General features: G+C 40.7%; 3 protein-coding genes across 6 annotated transcripts in view; all 3 read left to right on the top strand.

The window, feature by feature from the left end:
• The first annotated feature begins 3494 nt into the window (after positions 1-3494).
• Positions 3495-6507, top strand: znrd2 (zinc ribbon domain containing 2). 2 transcript variants are annotated; one of them, XM_046040573.1, is made up of 4 exons: positions 3495-3605; positions 4384-4535; positions 4657-4741; positions 4939-6507. In XM_046040573.1, the coding sequence occupies exons 1-4, from the start codon at positions 3590-3592 to the stop codon at positions 5367-5369; spliced, it is 684 nt and encodes a 227-aa protein (XP_045896529.1). In that variant the 5' UTR covers positions 3495-3589; the 3' UTR covers positions 5370-6507. The 2 variants fall into 2 exon arrangements, with proteins under 2 accessions (XP_045896529.1, XP_045896530.1); XM_046040574.1 differs by having other exon boundaries at positions 3595-3699.
• A 70-nt stretch (positions 6508-6577) lies between these two features.
• fam89b (family with sequence similarity 89 member B) lies at positions 6578-10248 on the top strand. Its single transcript, XM_046040575.1, has 3 exons — positions 6578-6894; positions 7004-7331; positions 7473-10248. Exons 2-3 carry the CDS (start codon positions 7077-7079, stop codon positions 7725-7727), a joined length of 510 nt encoding a protein of 169 aa, XP_045896531.1. The 5' UTR covers positions 6578-6894; positions 7004-7076; the 3' UTR covers positions 7728-10248.
• Positions 10249-10555: 307 nt separating this feature from the next.
• Positions 10556-18016, top strand: part of LOC123963733 (EH domain-binding protein 1-like) — a 36047-nt gene continuing 28586 nt past the window's right edge. For all 3 annotated transcript variants that reach the window (XM_046040765.1, XM_046040764.1, XM_046040763.1), the window contains exons 1-6: positions 10556-11151; positions 15289-15346; positions 15427-15522; positions 16098-16151; positions 16556-16734; positions 16923-17041. In XM_046040765.1, the coding sequence (XP_045896721.1) occupies positions 11048-11151; positions 15289-15346; positions 15427-15522; positions 16098-16151; positions 16556-16734; positions 16923-17041 (610 nt within the window). In that variant the 5' untranslated portion in view covers positions 10556-11047. The remainder of the gene's footprint in view (positions 11152-15288; positions 15347-15426; positions 15523-16097; positions 16152-16555; positions 16735-16922; positions 17042-18016) is intronic.

The raw sequence follows: 18016 nt of genomic DNA, 5'->3' as shown, positions 1-18016 counted from the left end.
CGGCCTGGTACGCCTGCAGAACCGCCATCGTGTGCAGGCTCGCACCAGCCCTGCCTGCCGCCATATAAGCCTTGCCCACCAAAGCAGATGTAATGCGACATGGCTTGGTGGGCAGCGCCGGCGCAAGGTCGGGTGAGAGATAGCTGGCCAAAGCATCTTCAACCCAGGGTATCATCCCATAGCTGAATCCCTTAACCCCTGCAACGTTGCTGTAATCCAGGAGCAGGGGAGTAGTCAGGCGTGCTGTGAAGGGCTTGCTCCAGGATTTTCACAACTCATTGTGTAAATCCGAGAAGAAAGACTGTATACTGTAAATATACAGTGACAAGAATGGCAGAGACCGGCGCGCGGTGCTTCAGAAAACGCTCATCCAGCTTACTCCCAGCATGTGTGTCCTGCACAGCCTGCGGCCAATCGATATGGAGCTTGGCCACCGCCCGCGTCACCACCTCCAAGAGTTCGTCATAGCTGGGCCGGCGTGCTTTATACGCCTCCAGTTACGCCGTCCCATGCTATCGTTCGAGCAACGCCAATAGGATTGAAGTAGTTACATTCATAATTCAGCCCTGCCACGCCTAGAGGCGTTCCCATAGTGTTGTCACTGACGCAGTTCGAGTTCCCTCGAAGGGGAACTCACAGGGTAAGTCCAGTTCACTGAATGTAACTCAGGCGCAAAAATCCGCACACTTCTACCTCTATGGGGCGCTATAAGCAAGGTCAACGCATTTGGGCTTGGAACTCCCGCCTACGAAGGCGTATATCAAAAACCTTATATCCACACATTCGGGGGATCGAGCTGAATCTCTTGGTATGGGCCACGCCCATTTTTACCTAAACTTTTTTCACTACATTGCGAAAACTGAAAAACCTATTTTATTAATTAAGCCGCAAGTTCGATCAACAAAAAACTTAGCACGGATAATCTCTGGACCAAGCTGATGAAACTTTGTAGAGGAAATTTTGATCCGACAAAAAATGTCGCAAATATGTGCTAGAAAACGTTTGCGAAAAACGCCACTAACAGGAAGTGATGTCATATCTTCACTTTGGAATGGTCAATCGACACCATGTTTGGAGCGTTAATGTGGGACGCCCCCCTGAGGGCCTGTGCAAACTTTGGTGCAACTCGCCACTAGGGGGCACTATTTCATCCAACAAATTTATAACATCTATAACCACAAGTCACACTGACATGAAACCAGTGCCGAATTGTTCAGCATGGTCCCCTTACTACAGGCACCAATCTTCACCCAAATATGCCCATAGGTGGCACTGTTATTGCAGATTAAAGACGTCAAAGCAAAATCCCATTGACTTACATGCATTTTAGATCTCCACAACCACAACTCCGATTGATACCAAATTTGGGGCAATTGTTCCCATGGGGCCCTGATCACACATGACAATTTTGGTGCAATTTGGCCAAGAGGTGGCACTAAAAGTGAAGCTGAAATCTCTCACTAAATCCCTTTCATTCCTATGGCATTTTCAAAGGCAGGACGTTCTGCCTCTGTTTGGAATGGCCCATCAACACCAAATGTGGGGACCTTATGCGGCACGACGGCGGGGCGCCCGGGCCGACTCGCGGGGGGGGGGGGGGGGGGGGGGGGGGGGGGGGGGGGCTTGTGCTGGGAGGCTTGGAGCCCGCTTATAACTACTTGCAGTTCTAGTTCATTTTAGATTTCCAAGGGGCGTTATCAACAGGTGCAGACAGAGATGCCTATGGACACAATTGGATAAAACTACAACTAAAATTTACCAACATAGTTGGTCAATTAAACTTACCATATCCTGTTGGAAATGCAGAAAACACATTGTTCTTATCAATAACATCTTTAAGTGCAGTTGTTTGTTCTTCTTTTAGTGAAAACATAGCCTAGTCTACAAGTCCTTTAATACTAACGTGATAGTTTATTCAACTGAAATGGTTCCACAAATGGTTGGGATTGGTCCAACCGGATCTAGTATGGTTGAAATCTGCCTGAAGGGGAATGGGCCAGATGACACCACCAGATATGCCAAAGCAAAAAAAACATGAGCTTGCAGATTTGTCTGATTCAAAATCAATTCATGTGAGTTTCTACATGAGCAAATCATGACTCACTGTACAATTTTAAATTCTAACTTTGTTCAAGTTAAGCCTTTAGAGGTATAGAGTTGTATTACAATACAGGATTAGCACAGGGTAGCTTGTTAGCACTGTAACTTCAGTAGATATCTCTGCAACATAATACATAGACTTTTTTGACATAACGTCCGAACTGTTGCTTCTTCACATTCTTTTGATAATGTTTGTTGATTTTTTAATGTTTTAAACTAAAATTCTGGCCATGTATTACACAATGTACCTTTAAGTCAAGGAAGAATATTTATTCAAAAAATGTCTTCTATCAATTCTTTATCAATAAGAATATCCATATTGAGACACATGCAGTCATGACTGATATTCCATTAATGAACCCAGACTGAGTTTTCAGCTGATTTGTAAAAATGAGCCAGGAGTTATTCAGAAATAACAACAACAACAACAACAACAATAATAATAATAATTTGTTCATTTGAAATATTTTATTTAATCAATTTCAGAATGCTTTGGTTATATATTTTCTGCATAATTATCAATTTCATTGACTACCATCATAATATTAATCCTTAGCAGAAGTAGAGTAGTAACTTAAAATAATACTACCATTTCTGGATGGAAAAGGAAGAAGTGAATTATCTTCTTTTTTTTAAGTCACGGGGAAAATGTTCATGATGTAGCCTGATACATTTGGAAGGATGTAAGTGTTCCCTTCAGTCAATAGTATACCGTGAATACATAGTAATGGATTAAGAAGGAATTTAAGCCATGGCATTTATGAATGATTGAGGAGTCAACGACTCTGCTGAAATAATAACAATACACATCTTGACTATAGGAAAACATCCAGCAGGTCATGATGAAAAAGAGAAAGTAGAGCCCATTATAGTAACATGCAGAAAAAAATACAAAGGGAAGACAAGTGATGATTACACAATTTTACACGAGTGTAAAAAGTATTTTAGAGTGTGGAGGGAAGAAAATGGCTACTTTGTTTTATGAGTGTTACTAGACTGATTACAGGCAATGATATAATTTATTATATGGATAATTTAAATGCACACATTTATTAATGTGTCCTGTCTTGCTCTTTTGTGTTCCTTGTCTTTTTGCATTCAATTATTTGTTAATTTCTTTGATTTTATTTATATTTATGTTTTATTGTATCTTATTTTATTTATTTACTCATTTATTTTTTCTTGATCTCTCTTGTTTTTCATTGTGAGTGTGCCTGCTGCTATGTTTGAGTGTGCTCTAGTTTAATTTCCACCATTGTAAATTATTTCATTTTCTTAATGTATGTGTACACATTCCTTAACTTGTACGTATATTTTCTTCATTTTCAATAAATAAAATAAAAATAGACTGATGAAAGCCTTTGACATTGAAGGATATTATCCAAAAGGGGAAGCAAGGATACCAACTACCGTAAAAACCTCAACGAAGAAGAATACTGCACTTGACTGTTGTGACGTCATCACGTACAACGTGTGGCACAGAAGCAACATGGCTCTGAATGGAGGTTTGTGAACTTAAGAGCTTGTAAGCAAGCTGACTTTGACATTTCTACCAATCACCTGTACTGTTGATAAAGAAACATTTTGACGCACGTATAGGTAATGATTCTCGTGTGTAATTTAATGTTTCTAAGATGTGTCGTCCCCAAAATACAGATAACCGTTAGCCCGGTGGATTTGCTAGCTAGCTAGCTTATCACTTCCTAGCAGAGCAGTGTGGCAATGCTAATCACGTTTAAAAACAACATAACGTAGATCAAAGTGTTGTATGTAAATGTTCGAGGTAGGTCACAAGTCTTGTAAAATCGAATTATTAAAATCGGCAAAGTGCTAACAGAGATAGAAAACACACGTTTCAACAGTGCTAGGGACTGTTTATCACAGAAACAGCTCTGCATTTTGTGGGGACAATGGTGCAGTGCAGTATGAAAAGACGTTTTAACATTTATTAGCTAAACTGGATATTCATAACTGAATATTTTGCCTTGTGAAAGCTCTAATTCAATATATCTGTAATTTCAACTAGTTAGATTCAAACTACTTTTGCATTCACGTGTATGGGGTTTCTAATTACAGATATCTACAGTTCAGTTGCAGACATTGATTCATGATTAGTTGTAATTCCAGTTTCAAATATCGACATGGTCCTTTATTTGATATCTTAAATTAAGTTTTAAGTAGTCAGAAAGACGTAACTCCAGATATAAAAACTTAGCTTAACTTACACTGTCTGTGTAGGTGCAATACAATTAAATTAAATCAGCACTTTGTTACTGACCCCAGATGACAATGACTTTGAGTGGGAGCCTCCAACAGAGGCAGAAATGAAGGTGATCCAGGCTCGCAGGGAGCGACAAGACAAAATCAGCAAGCTGATGGGAGACTACCTGCTCAAAGGATACAGGATGCTGGGAGAGTGCTGTGATGTGTGCGGGGTGAGTGAAGTTGATTTTTATGATCCATTTTTGATGATGATAGTGCTGTTACATTTAATAATGTAGAAAAGGTGGAGTGGTGTAATGTTTGTGTTAAAATAAGTGTGTTTTCTGTTTTCAGACAATTCTTTTGCAGGACAAACAGCAGAAAAACTACTGTGTCTCATGTCAGGAGCTGGACTCTGATGTTGATAAGGACAACCCTGGTATACACAACTCAAATTTAATGCGCATGAGTTATATCTCGTGTTGTTCCTTGTGTTTTCTGATCCACCATCACATATGTTATTAAATTTTCTGTCTCATTTGCTCCATCAATTCTGTTCTTGTTTGAGCCTTTTCTAAATTGTATTTGGGCTTGTTCCCATGTCTCCCTGTCTTCTTTGTTCTTTACTCCTCTCAGCTCTGAATGCTCAGGCAGCATTGTCCCAAGTGAGGGAGAGACAGCTTGCAGCCCAGTCCCCTGCGCTGTCCCAGGCCCCTGAACTCAGTGAAAGCGCCAGCAACAGTCAGGCAAGTGTGTCAGTTCCCAGACCAGAGCACTGTGAGGGGGCTGCCGCAGGGGGAAGAGCTGCCCTGCCTCTACCTGCTGTCCCTTCTCCTTCAACTCCTGCCTCCACCCCAGCCGTGGCCCCACCTCGCCCCCCAGTTTGTCCACAGGACGCTGCCATCCGACCTGTGTTGCAAGAAGCTGAGGAAGCTGTTCTAACCAAACTTCGCTGGGCCACTACACAGCTAGATAGTTCAGTCTCCCTGGAGTCAAGTATCCAGCTCTGCAGCCTCATCGCCAGCTGTGCCAGCTCACTGCGCAGCCTCAAAGACCTCAGCCAGTAACCACCATGGAAAAGGTTGAAACCATGGATTAACGGGAACGCTCTTTCTACTTGCCTCTCCTGGAATACTGACTCTGGTTCACTGCTTTGCAGTATCTCTCTATGACTGAATCGATGCATAGAGCTGAATTCAAAATTGGTTGTGAAATGCACTTCAAATACGATTAAAGGATTAAAATGTCAAAGTGCATAAGTTGCTCTTCAGTTAACATACCTATATGGCTGGCAGAAATATCGTGTTACATGGTTTCAAAATATGTTACAAATGTTTGAACAGTTGACTTTTTTTGTAAGTTATCTTATAATGATAAGAACTGAACATTTCTAAATACACATAAATACATTATTGCTATTCAATTAAAACCATCTGACCATTAAACAAATCCTAATCTGTATTATACAGTAAGGGACTGGTAATGTATTTACATAGATGATTGCCTTTGGTTAATCTAAAATGATCACCAAATTCACATCTGGGGAAATGACATCTGTTTTCTGATTGGTTGTTACATAGTATCCAAAACATGCTGCAAATCACAAAATTCAAACAAAAACTAAAACTCCATTGCTTAAATGCCAGTGCTGTAAGCACTACAATGTAAGCGGTTCAAATGTATGATCTGTTGGTATATTGTTAAACACCAGTCCTCTGATGGGACCCTCGGTGCATTTTTCGATTTACTGTTGAGTCTGATGCTCGGATAGATTTGTTGTATCTTACCCTCTGCTGATTCAGAGATTGTCATTGTGTGCTGGCAGTTCTGAGGTTTTTATTGTAAATATATTTGATACATGATGATGGTCATGTGATTTGAGTGATGCTCAGAAGAGACAGGGCAATATTCAGGAGTCAGGCTCGTGATTCTTTATTCACTAAAGACATCTGGAGCAAATAAACTGCACTGTTCATCGATAGACAGCACTTCACCTTAGATAAAAGCCAGCTTCAGTATTTTTCAAGGCAGTTATGAGTTTTGTAATTATGTAACTGAAGCTTTACCTGTTCAGGAGTTCTGCAGTTTGTTTCTATCCACAAGAGGGCGCCGAATGCAAAACACAGTGCCATTAAGGTTGTTAATTAGAAAACGCTGTATTTAAATAAGTACCATTATTAAACATCAATAAACAAGTAAATTGTATTTCTGTTTAAAATGTGTCATGTGAATGAGTTACCACTGCAGCCATACTTGTCAACACAATTCACATTAAATTAGGGCCTACTGACGCATTTATTTATTTAGGCCTACTAGTTTCTTTAATGTGGTTAATTTATCAGTCTACCAAATGATGACCAGTGATGGAAAAGCCTGACTTTCTTTCTTTATGTCGTGTCTAAAGTGTATCTCAATAGTAATCCCGTTCAATCAAACAAACCCCAGACACAGACTGTAGTGGGGCGGGACGGGGTCACGGCCGGGCGGAGCCGGGAGCTGTCAGCGAACTCTCCGACACAAAGGAAAGGAAACAAAACAAAGACAGGAAGCCGGAGTTCACTGCTGTATCCCACTCACATCCACAAAACAGGGGTGCTTTGACCTACTTTTGTCTTTGAACAGCGGGAGAGAGGGGGAAATAGTAGGCTACCCGTGGGTGACGGCGAGACATCATAACGCATTCTGTGTTTGCCTTTGACAGTGATCCTTGTCCTGCTTTCTTGAGAGATCCGTGCAGAAACTGTGGCGTTGTGTCCCCTTTGCGCAACGTCGTGATGAAAGGGAGTCGGGGCAGCGCGGCGGACTGTCCGGTGGGCGGTGTCACCTCTGTGGAGGGGTTGCCGCCGCTGCCCAGGGGCCTGAGCGGCATCCTGAACTCCAGCGCCGGGTCCTGGCGGGACATCGAGAAGTTGCACAGCAGGAGAGCGCGCATCCAGGCCGACATCAGCCGGGGTGGCGGGGATGCGCCACGCGGTCACAGCAAGCCGGGCGGACTGGACGCTGCTCTGGCTCTGCTGCGGAAAGAGATGGTAAGGTGTTCTCCGAATATCCTGCCTGCATCTGTGTGTCTAAATAGCACCCCCGTGGATTGCCCTTTACTACTTTCCTCATCCGTTGTTTAACCTAATCGATGATGGCCAGAACAGATGTTTTGTGTTTTTGTGCAACAGGTCGGTCTGCGTCAACTCGACGTGTCATTGCTGTGCCAGCTGTGGTCCCTCCACGAGGCTATCCAGGAGCACAAGGCGTCCTCGCTTATGTCTGAGGCCTCGTTCAGTGCTGATAATGGATGCTCGGAGGAGTATGAAGATGAGGAGGAGACTGGAGTTCTCTCACAGCCTTCATCTTCTTTGTCCTTGTCTCTGCCCCCACCCAGGAGCAACACCAGGGACCAGTGGATCAAGGACTCCTTTCATATTCCCTAATGAAGATACAGACACACAAGTTCCTTACTCTACCTTCAGGCCCCATTTACACTAGCTTTTGTTCAGAGAATATGTCCAGTATGTAGTCTTGTGCTTTTACACTTTCTGAAATCAGTGCCTGTTTGATAAATCTGTTTGCATTTATCTGACACCTTTTCAACCAGGAGTGACTTTATTAGACATCCCATTGATGTGGTTGGAAGGGTTTTGGGAGAAGCACATGACATACGTGGCCTTTGCAGATGCATTTACACTCCACTGCATCTTAAAAATCAGGTTTGTTAGTCAGCTTTAGCATGTCTTGGTTACACTTGCAAGTTCAAGAAGCATTAAGGGGCCAATAGTGGCCCTAACAGTCTATAGTGTTTGGATTCATAGCTGCACCTACTTTTTACTTTTCGTTCCTCCACTTGTTTGCACGTACGCTGCATATCAGGATTGGTGGGTAATGTACATTTTTAAACTGCGTCCAAACACTGGTGGGTTCATTAAAAAAAAATCTGGCTGTGGGCCAGTCAAATGAAAGCAAACCAGTGGCTCTGTTAACTGGCCGCTTATTTGCATTTAAACATGCACTACCTTGGTGTTGACTTTGCCATCTGTTGTATGTTGCAGTGGAAATAAAGCCAACTAAAAGAGGAAAAAATCAAGATGAGACTAGACCAGATGTTATCATCTTTTTGCTCTTCATTGCATAATCTGCATGCTACTACATGCTGCTTGCTTGGCAGTGAAATTGAGCTGGGTGAAATAGTGTGACGTCTGCGAATGCAGTTGTGGGATGAAATGTTTGATTGTGGTTTCCTGATAATCCCAGACTTCACAGTCCCTGTTGTGTAAATCGAGAGGGATAATCTTTCCTGTTACATAGTATTTACTTGACAGAAGAACAGACAAAAATCTGTGTTGTCTTTAATTCTGTGAGCATTTGACATGAGCATACACATTTTTCTCACCTAAATATGAGGAGAAATTATTTTGAAAATTATGTATAAATCTCTCCAAATTGATTGATTTCATGTTGGAATTATAAGATAAGAAAATGTCTGCTCAGTATCTTCCCTGCAGCATAATTGAACATCTTTATATATTTTATTAATCATATAGAAACTTGACTTTGCTGAAATAGTCTTTTGTAACCTCATGTTTTATGTCGGCCAGTGACACTGATGTGAGTGTTTTTATTTATCTCAGTAAGGAACTGCTCCAGAAGTTATTTATGTACTAAAATACATTTTGCTTCATCTTGAGATTTCACCAGTCCATACTCAAAACAAACCTGAGAGGAAAAAAGGCACATTTTGGGAGATTTCTATCAGGCAAAGCTAAAGGTTAATTCTGTTGGGATTCTACTCCGGGCTTTTGGATGAAGTCATCAACTGCCCATAAGTCGTGAGCTTTTTTCACAACTCCTTCCAACTTTGAATATTTATATTGAATTTTTTCTACAACCCAAACATTTCAAACAAGACATAGAAATATTACACAAAAGTAAAGCAACACATCCTGCATAGTGGATACTGTTAAATAGTATTGGATTGAATTACTACAGTTTTCTAGACAGGACATGGTTTGAAAAATCCAGTGAAATGCTTTTTTTCTCTATCTAAATCTTTCAAATAAACTACAGAGTTGACCATAAACAACAGCATTTCTGTGTTTGAGTAAGTAAATCAGAGGATGATATTGCAAATTATGACCAACAGGGGACACACTGTATCCAGTCAAGGCTTCCTCCTCTGAGGTCATGTTGAAAGCAGCAGACTGGGGGAAAACCATTTGCTGTGGAGACAGCAGGAATGATGGGGAGTGATGTTTGAGCAGAAGGACTCATGCTGTTGTCTATTTATAATCAACACATGTTGTGGTTATTGTTAGAATCTGTCCGTATCTGTCTGTCTCCATCTCTGCATCGCGACGCATGTTTTTGTGGCACTTTCTTTCCTCTAACATGTTTGCGCCTTTATTTCTGTGTTTTTGGTCACCCATCATGTTGGCTATTGTTGTTATTATCGCACCACGCAGTTACTGTAAGTAAACTAACAGTGTGCTAAAGTGAGTGATTATTAAGATGAATAGACATCAGACTGGAGGTCAGCAGGGAGTGCTAGGGAGGACAGTAAGGTGTGTGTGTGCACTTGTGTGTGTGTGTGTGTGTGATGTAAGAGAGTGCAATACAATCAATGGTGAGATCAGGAAAAGGTTGAAAAAATAAACAAAATTGTACCCACAGTGTAATATTAGACCAACTCTGAGTCATGAGAGAGTTGCTGTGCCCTGCACTCCTCCACCCCAGCTGCTTCTGTCCATCCATCCATCCCTGTTCCCCCCTACCTAAAAATACACTCCTGCTCTCACTGAGGAAAATCCCCATGCCCTCTCGGTTGGCCCTCTCCATGGAAACTATACTTCTGCCGCTAACTGGATGAAACACACTTTTCTTTTGCATGACATGCCTGAAACTCAGGAAGTGACTTGAGTTATAACTATGAGCTCATTTTTAAATAAACAATGGGTGTCATATAGCCTGTTTTATGCCTTAACTTGTGGGCCTTGTAGCCTAAAAGAGATCTTGAGTTTGTAGAGCTGAAATGAATCAGTGACTGTCAGATAAGCCTGTTCCAGTGACAATCCAGATCAAAGTCTACGGGTATATGACTGAAGACTGTTACCTCAGTGCCTGCACACACTGCCTATAAGCAGCAAGATAAAGAACTTTGCATTCTGCTGCATCACCAGAGGACTCTTTGCATATCCTGTCTCACTCTCTCCCTGTCTCTCTGCCACTGCCTGCTCAGGCTGACGGAAAGAGGGAGGGTGAACTTTAATTCTCGAGGCAGCAGACCTATATTACGGCAGGGATTGACTGAGCGGTGCTGTCTCCATGTGGATTGCTACCAGAGGGAGGGAGAGAGAAGTTGCATATGAGAGCGCCTGCAGTTGTTTGGTTGAAACTTTAGCTTCATGTCAGACGTCTTTAGCCTGTGTGAATGATAGCGAGCAGTGCGGAATCGGTTCCTCTTTGATGCTGCGGCCTAATTATCCACTTTCTTTATACAGCACTTTCTGTTCGGTAAATGGCGACGTGAGCCTACTCTTCTTTTTTTTTTCTGAGTGTGATTCAAGGTATTGCCCATGAGCGCGAGTCGCAGCTTGTGTGAAATTGATCATCATCATTACCAGCAGTAGCAGAAGAAGACCTTCTAAGGAACTTTTAAGGAGGCAGCGGACAAAGTCGGATTATTGTTGCGCTGAGGAGTGTGTTTGTGTGTGTTTTCTTTCTTTTTTTCCTGTTAAGTTTTATTTAACCAGAGGAAGTCATGACTTCGGTATGGAAAAGACTGCAGCGAGTTGGCAAAAAGGCTTCAAAGTTTCAGTTTGTTGCCTCTTACCAGGAACTCGTTTTGGAGTGTACCAAGAAATGGTGAGTTTTGGAAATTACTATTAAGAGCTTTTCTGCCCTGTCGCATATGAAAGTTCTTAGCTGTATGAGATGCAAACAACCCAGGATAGTTTGTTTAGTATATTAGCTATAATAAGACTAATGTATGTCCGTGTTCATTCTCATGTAGGTTATTGGGTCTTTCCGCTACATTGCGAAGAAGGCGTCCCTCACGTAGCCGATGCGCTAAACTGTCGGCTACGTGAATGACTACGGGTTCGATTCCCGACCTACCCTATCGATAACATTTGTGTGTATGTCAGACAGGCAGTAAATAGCCCACCACGTACGTTCAATATCTTTAAATAGCAACGTTTTAAATCATATGATATTAAAATGAACATTTGTACAGAGACATTAGCTCTGCAAGGCACAATATGACAGTGAATGGTCCGTGCTGTTAGTGTCTTGCTAGTGTTTTATTATCACTTTTCATTTGAAAATGTATACAAATACAGGCAATCAGACCAACTGCCTGTGGTACATTTTGAGCAAGATTTAGTTTTGCATTGACCGTCAATATAGGTATCATTAGAAGCACAAAAGTGGGCTCATTTGTCTCTTATTTTTCAGGCACGCAATCACATCACATTTCCTGTTTTACAAAACATCTGAGAGGTGGCCAGGTGATGCAGCATGGACCATTAGTTAGCTCTGACATTGTACAGAAGAAAATAAATCAAATCAGTCAGTTTGAGGGTTCTAGAGAGCTCAAAAGGGGAACCTAGGAATAATATAATAATAATAATATCATCACTAAATCTTTTTTTGTTTCCTTGTTCTGGAGCCTGTTTGTCTAACTTTTTTATTTATGTTAAAAAATCTTGAAAACAACTTACATTCTTTGATATTCAACAAAGATGTTTATCAGTATCTTTAAACCTTTGCACATGTCAGTGTGGCCCACACTGCTCCTTCTTATCTGTCCAGATTGCATTGAAGTATGGATTAATTGTGTAAGTGACTTGTCAGCAGCACGATAAGAAACACACAGAGTCTTGTCAATAAAGTTTCAGAGTTCGATCAGTAGAGAGCATGTGTTGTCTGGACACAGAGAAGGGAAGGTACAGAGTGATTAAGAAAGAGTGACAACTCCCACAAACAGTGTGATGAAATCAAAGTTCATAAGCACTCACCAGTGAGCTGTTCAAACGGAGAGGCAGAAGTCAGGAACCACAGAGAGAAGGAGGAAAAATAGAGGAAGTGAGAAATGACCAAAGATTAATCCAAAGTTTCAGTCATATTCCTTTCCTCTCTATTTGGTGTCAGAGGTTACTGACACTTCAAACATCAGAGGCAGGAAATTAACCCTTGGCCACATGTCTCACATGATTGTAGACAAGTGTGTGTGTGTGTGTGTGTTTTTTTCTTCTTGGGGAGGGGGTGAGGGTACTGCTATGATTTGAGACCATTGGCTTTCTTAGAGACTATCACCCACACAGACCTTTTACTGAGATGCATATGGAGCTGTAAACCTCCATAAAGCCAAGTTTCAGGCCATTGTTCGCTGTCCAGCCAGCAACTTTACTGTTTAGGTTTCATCTTGTCCACAACCTGCTCATCACCAAACAGCAGACAGACACAGTTAGTGACTAGCTGGTGAACATAAGGGTGCATTTAGCAGCTAAAGAGTCAGATATTTCCCTCAGGAGTTGGCGGAGACCAAAAAACAAGATACAAGAGAGTGAACACTGGTGGCCATAAACACGACTCCAAATGAATGATCAAGTTGTTCTGTAACTGATGTGTAAACAGGCTACAATTTGTGAAAAACGTTAGCCATATCAAAAAGTGGATAATAGGTCATTGTTGTCTTCACAACATGTTTCCACTGCCTCAAAGTGGCCATAAAGATCCATAATTGCTTTTTAAAGTGATACTAAAGACGAGAAGTGTATGTTATTTGCATCATAGACTGGAAGAAGAAGATATTCTCCATCACAAGCTCTGTTGCATTTAAGGAAAACAAAAACACAGAGGAGCCAATGATAAGAAAGGTCTAGTAGTTTGTACATGACAACAGTCAGAAAATGAGTGATGTTGACAGTATAGTGGCACGGACATAATTAAAGACTTAGCAACAACACTATTTTTATAGCAACACCAGGAATGCTTCATGTCGCAAAAACATGAGATAGGTTTAGGTTGAGTACGTTAATTTTTTATATTATATATAGATATATATAGATATATATAGATATATTAATTTTTACAGTAATTTTACAGATGGAGGGTGGTAATGTTTATTGCTCATCTAGTCAGCTGTGGAATATAACCATTGTCTGCTGAATAACAAAACACCAACCACAATGTACAGTAATTACATGTTACTAAAATGTATTACACCCCTAATGTTTGCCCGCGTCAATCCAGTCATAGAACTCCGCCATTGCCCATTGTTCATGCTCCCACTGGTACCGATGATGTGGTTGTGTCTTTGTGTTTCGGATCATACTTTCTTTGTCTCCTGTGTTTGCTGTTCTTTTCGTCTTCCTCCTCTCTGCCCTCCATTATCCTCGCTCTGTGCCTGTAATGCTATTTCTGATGCCACTTCTGACCCCCTAACACACATGCCACATAAACACATGCACACACAGCCCTATTTATACACTGAAACTTGAGACAATATTCAGCATGTATAAACTATTACTATTAATATTCTAAAGAACATTCGTAGGTGTTGAAATGGTGAAATGGAGCTGTGACGTTTGAAGAGTGCTATGATTTCTAATTGTGTACTGATATTATTCGGGGGCCTGTGTCCGTGTGTGTTTGTTTCTTGTGATGGGGGTTCCTTTTTCCTGTCAAGAGGCACGCCTCACATTCACATAGACGCAGGTCACATGGCCCTGCAGCTTCCAGTTTCACTTCCTGTGTCGTAGAGTACTGAGAAATTACAATACATGTACACATGTTACCAACACACACATATACAAAAGAGCAGCCACACACAGCATAGACACACATATCATACAGCGTGTGGCCTGGTTACAGGCATGAAGCTGCATAAATACACACACATGCTGTACACACATTCACAGTTTTACCAATGGATATAGACAAATTAAACATTAATACCATGTGCTCACAGCCATCTGCTTTAACACTCACACAAACACACACATACCACAACACATAAGAAACTGTGCCAACTACCATCCCTTCTCCACAACATATAGAGGCTTGATGATTAGAAATAAAATCTAATCTAATAATCCGACACAGACTGAACAGAACACAGGCATTAAATACTAAGGCAAATGAGCAGGGTGGGATCATGAAACAGGTGGATCACATCAAGGTAAAAAAACAGGACAGGAAGCAAAACTAGGCACAGACAGCAAACGCAAACAACTTCAGAATAAAACAAGGAGCAAGGCAAAACACAGACACATGGAGTGAACCAACAGGGCACACATAAACAAACTGTAACTTGAGGTGAGACGTACACTTGAACAAACTAAAATGCAGAAACAGATGAGGACACAGACAAAGACCGACTGACATGTGGACTAAAAACAACGAGAGAAACAAACAGACCACAGAAAACATGTAAAACAACAAACTAGGAACTAGATTGAATATCTGAAACACAGAATTAAAACTCAGAACCAGAATAAACAAGAATAAACAAGGCAGAACAGTAGAAACACATGACGTGGAACCAAAACCCCCCCAAAATAAGACACGAAATCCCCAAACCACCAGTATGTCATTGTTTTGTGCAGGCTCTGTTTATATCTGCATATTTGTCACCGCTTTTATGATTGTATTTGCATTGCTTTTATTAACATCTCAGGACAACAACCTTTCTGGCTAACTCTGGCATAATTTCAGAAGTGTTAATATTAATAACTGAACTAAACTAAAACACTCACATCCATGCCTGTTCTTTGACTCCAAGGCATTATTATTCAGCAGTCATAAGACCTTCTATTAGACCTTGTGTTGCCTCAATTGTATCCTCTTTCATCCACTTTCTTTGGAGACATTAATTAATGAAGCTCAAACATGAGACACCATGTGTCTTAAAATGGTTTTCTGAACAGCCTTTTTTTTTCACAGCATGTGTGAAGTTGTCGTATTTGTGTTTTGATCCATGTTTGTATGTTTCGGTAGGCAACCGGACAAGTTAAGGGTGGTGTGGACCAGGAGGAACAGACGCATGTGTTCCAAGGTGAAACCACTGAAACGCCACACACACACGTACACACACACACACACACACACAATCTCACTATGCTGTTTGTTGTGCAGCTCCACAGTTGGCAGCCTGGAATCAAGAACCCCTACAGGGGCATGGTGGTGTGGCCTGTCCCAGAGAACATTGACATCTCTGTTACACTCTTCAAGGTACAAAACCCAATACACTGTTTACACATACTGTACACATACAGACTAATTAGTGCAAAACCAAAATAAATGAATGAAGAAATATAATCACATGCTATGGCTAATTGAAAATCTATGGAAAATATTTTGGAAGAATGGTTCATCCCCACAGCAGCGTTCAGTGTGCTTTGTTAATCCCGATGGCTAATTGCAGCATTACAGCAGTCAAGTCACCCACAAATCACAAAATTATAAGAATGATAAAAAAAAATTACTAAAACTTAACAAGCTATTGTATATTGTCATTGATGTGGCAGGGTGCTTCACTTGATTTGCATTCATGACTATTAGGAATAAATATACAGTGACTTTATATATATACACACTTATGTACAAGTATGAAAAAAGAAACAGTTAAGTGAGATATGGTATAATAATAAATAAATAAATAAATAAATAAAGCACAGATGTATAATAATCATATATGTATGTGTCACATTTACATGGTAATATTTACAAGGAAATGAATGGGTGGAAGACACATAGGTGAAGGAGAATGGGCAGAGAATGCTTATTGTTTGCTCTCATCGCTACAGGAGGTCAATGCTGATGAGTTTGAGGACAAAGAGTGGACCTTTGTCATTGAGGGTGTGAGTATCTTATACTTTACTTCTACTCTATTGCATTTTAGAGGAAAGTATTACACTTTTTACTGCACTACATTAATTTCACAGCTGTAATTATTTAAGATTGTACATTCAAAACTATGATCAATACCTAGAATTATAATCAGAATTAGCTCCACCTCAAGCGACTACAGTGTTAAAGTACTACTTACATATTGCATAATTATTTTCCAACAATATAATATAACACTGACATGGATTATTCTGCTGTATTTCTGCTATTGATACTTAAATGACATGTTTTTGCCCTAATACTTCATGCAAGTCTTTTACTTGTACAAGAGCTGAATACTTCCTCCACCTCTGCTTTTAAATCTTTAAATTGACATGATTTAAAATACTATCATGGATGTTTTGGCCACCTAAAGGAAAACAAGGGGCATCGTAAGGTGCTGGCATCAGCAGACATCAACCTGAAGCGGTTTGCCAGTCCGACGCCAACCCAGACGGACCTGACACTGAAGCTGAAGCCACTGTCTGTCAAAGTGGTGGATGCCACGCTCAAGCTGTCGCTGTCATGCGTCTTTGTTCGTGAGGGAAAAGCCACGTGAGTTATTTTTCCCATTATTACGGCAGTTTTTGTTATTGGGACAGGCCTATTTAAAGGTGTGACAACATGTTTTTTATGATGCCTAAGTACTAATTGATTGTTTTCCTGTTTGTGGAGATTTCATGAAAGGATCACTAAGTAATGATTTGATAAATGTTTGTTCTCATGTCCTTCACGTTCCTCAGTGATGAAGACATGCAGAGTCTGGCCAGCCTGATGAGTTTCAAACCCACAGATATCGGCAACCTGGATGACTTCAATGAGAGCGATGAAGAGGAGGACAAGAAGTCTGTCACTGCTACAGGTAGGCAGACTTACACAAACTGTTGCTTCTTCTTTCTGATCTGATCTCTATGAATTTTCTCCTCGCATTGCAGCTCTGACATTTCTTCCTCCTCTACCTCTTTTTTCCCCTGCCACTTCTTCTGCTCAACTCATTAGTTCCACACATTCTAACTCGCCCAAATCGTCCTGCTCCCCCTCCACCTGACAAACGAAACCCCACTGGACCCGCTGCTACAGCCTCAGGTAGCTTCTTCTTCGCCCTTCTCTTTCACCTGTTCCTGCTGTTTGTTCCTCTTGCTAGAAAGAGGGAGGTGTGGCCAGGAACGCTCTCTCTCTCTCCCTCTGTCTGTTATCGGGAGGCTCAGTTTATATTACAGTATTTCACACACCCATGCCATTTGTTCTGCATACCACATATTTCTCATCTAGACATTAAACGCTATTGAGAATCATGTGATGACAGACTTAAGCCTCCAATGTATTGGACGTTTGTTTGGAGGCATTGTAGCTGCGACATGGCCCACAGAAGTTCTAGTGTCTAGAGATACATTACAGTAATAAAAGGTAAATTGAGAAAATTGGGTACATGTGTAAAAAAAAAAAGTGTACTTACAAATTAACATAACTCTGACACCAGACTGCTTCTTAACTCTTTTTTTTTTAGAATGAATGAAATTACATGTTAATGTTCCATCCAATGTTTACTGTATGTCTTTGTGGTGTCTCTGTTTGCTGGTACAGTATTATTACTGTAGTGAAATGTTAAAAAAAAATGCAAAAAGCAACAAATGCTAAATAAATCTAATTGCACATAGGCGTATATTTTTATCTGAATATACAAAAGTATGCAGGTCATTTACTTAAAGAGGTGGTATTATGCTCATTTTCAGGTTCAAAATCTTATTTAGGGGTTGTACCAGAACAGGTTTACATGGTTTAATTTTCAAAAAACACCATATTTTTCTCATACTGCACATTGCTGCAGCTCCTCTTT

This window comes from Micropterus dolomieu, linkage group LG23 (genome assembly GCF_021292245.1).
Source record: "Micropterus dolomieu isolate WLL.071019.BEF.003 ecotype Adirondacks linkage group LG23, ASM2129224v1, whole genome shotgun sequence".
Taxonomy (NCBI): domain Eukaryota; kingdom Metazoa; phylum Chordata; class Actinopteri; order Centrarchiformes; family Centrarchidae; genus Micropterus; species Micropterus dolomieu.
Note: the sequence above shows the minus strand (reverse complement) of the source record. Positions and strands in the feature narration are given on the sequence as shown.

Coding starts and splice junctions, on each gene's coding strand:
- znrd2 (XM_046040573.1), top strand. Junction 4,536..4,656: donor AGTGCTGTGATGTGTGCGGG/GTGAGTGAAGTT, acceptor TTCTGTTTTCAG/ACAATTCTTTTGCAGGACAA. Junction 4,742..4,938: donor TGTTGATAAGGACAACCCTG/GTATACACAACT, acceptor TACTCCTCTCAG/CTCTGAATGCTCAGGCAGCA.
- fam89b (XM_046040575.1), top strand. CDS start 7,077: ATGAAAGGGAGTCGGGGCAGCGCGGCGGACTGTCCGGTGGGCGGTGTC. Junction 7,332..7,472: donor CTCTGCTGCGGAAAGAGATG/GTAAGGTGTTCT, acceptor TTTGTGCAACAG/GTCGGTCTGCGTCAACTCGA.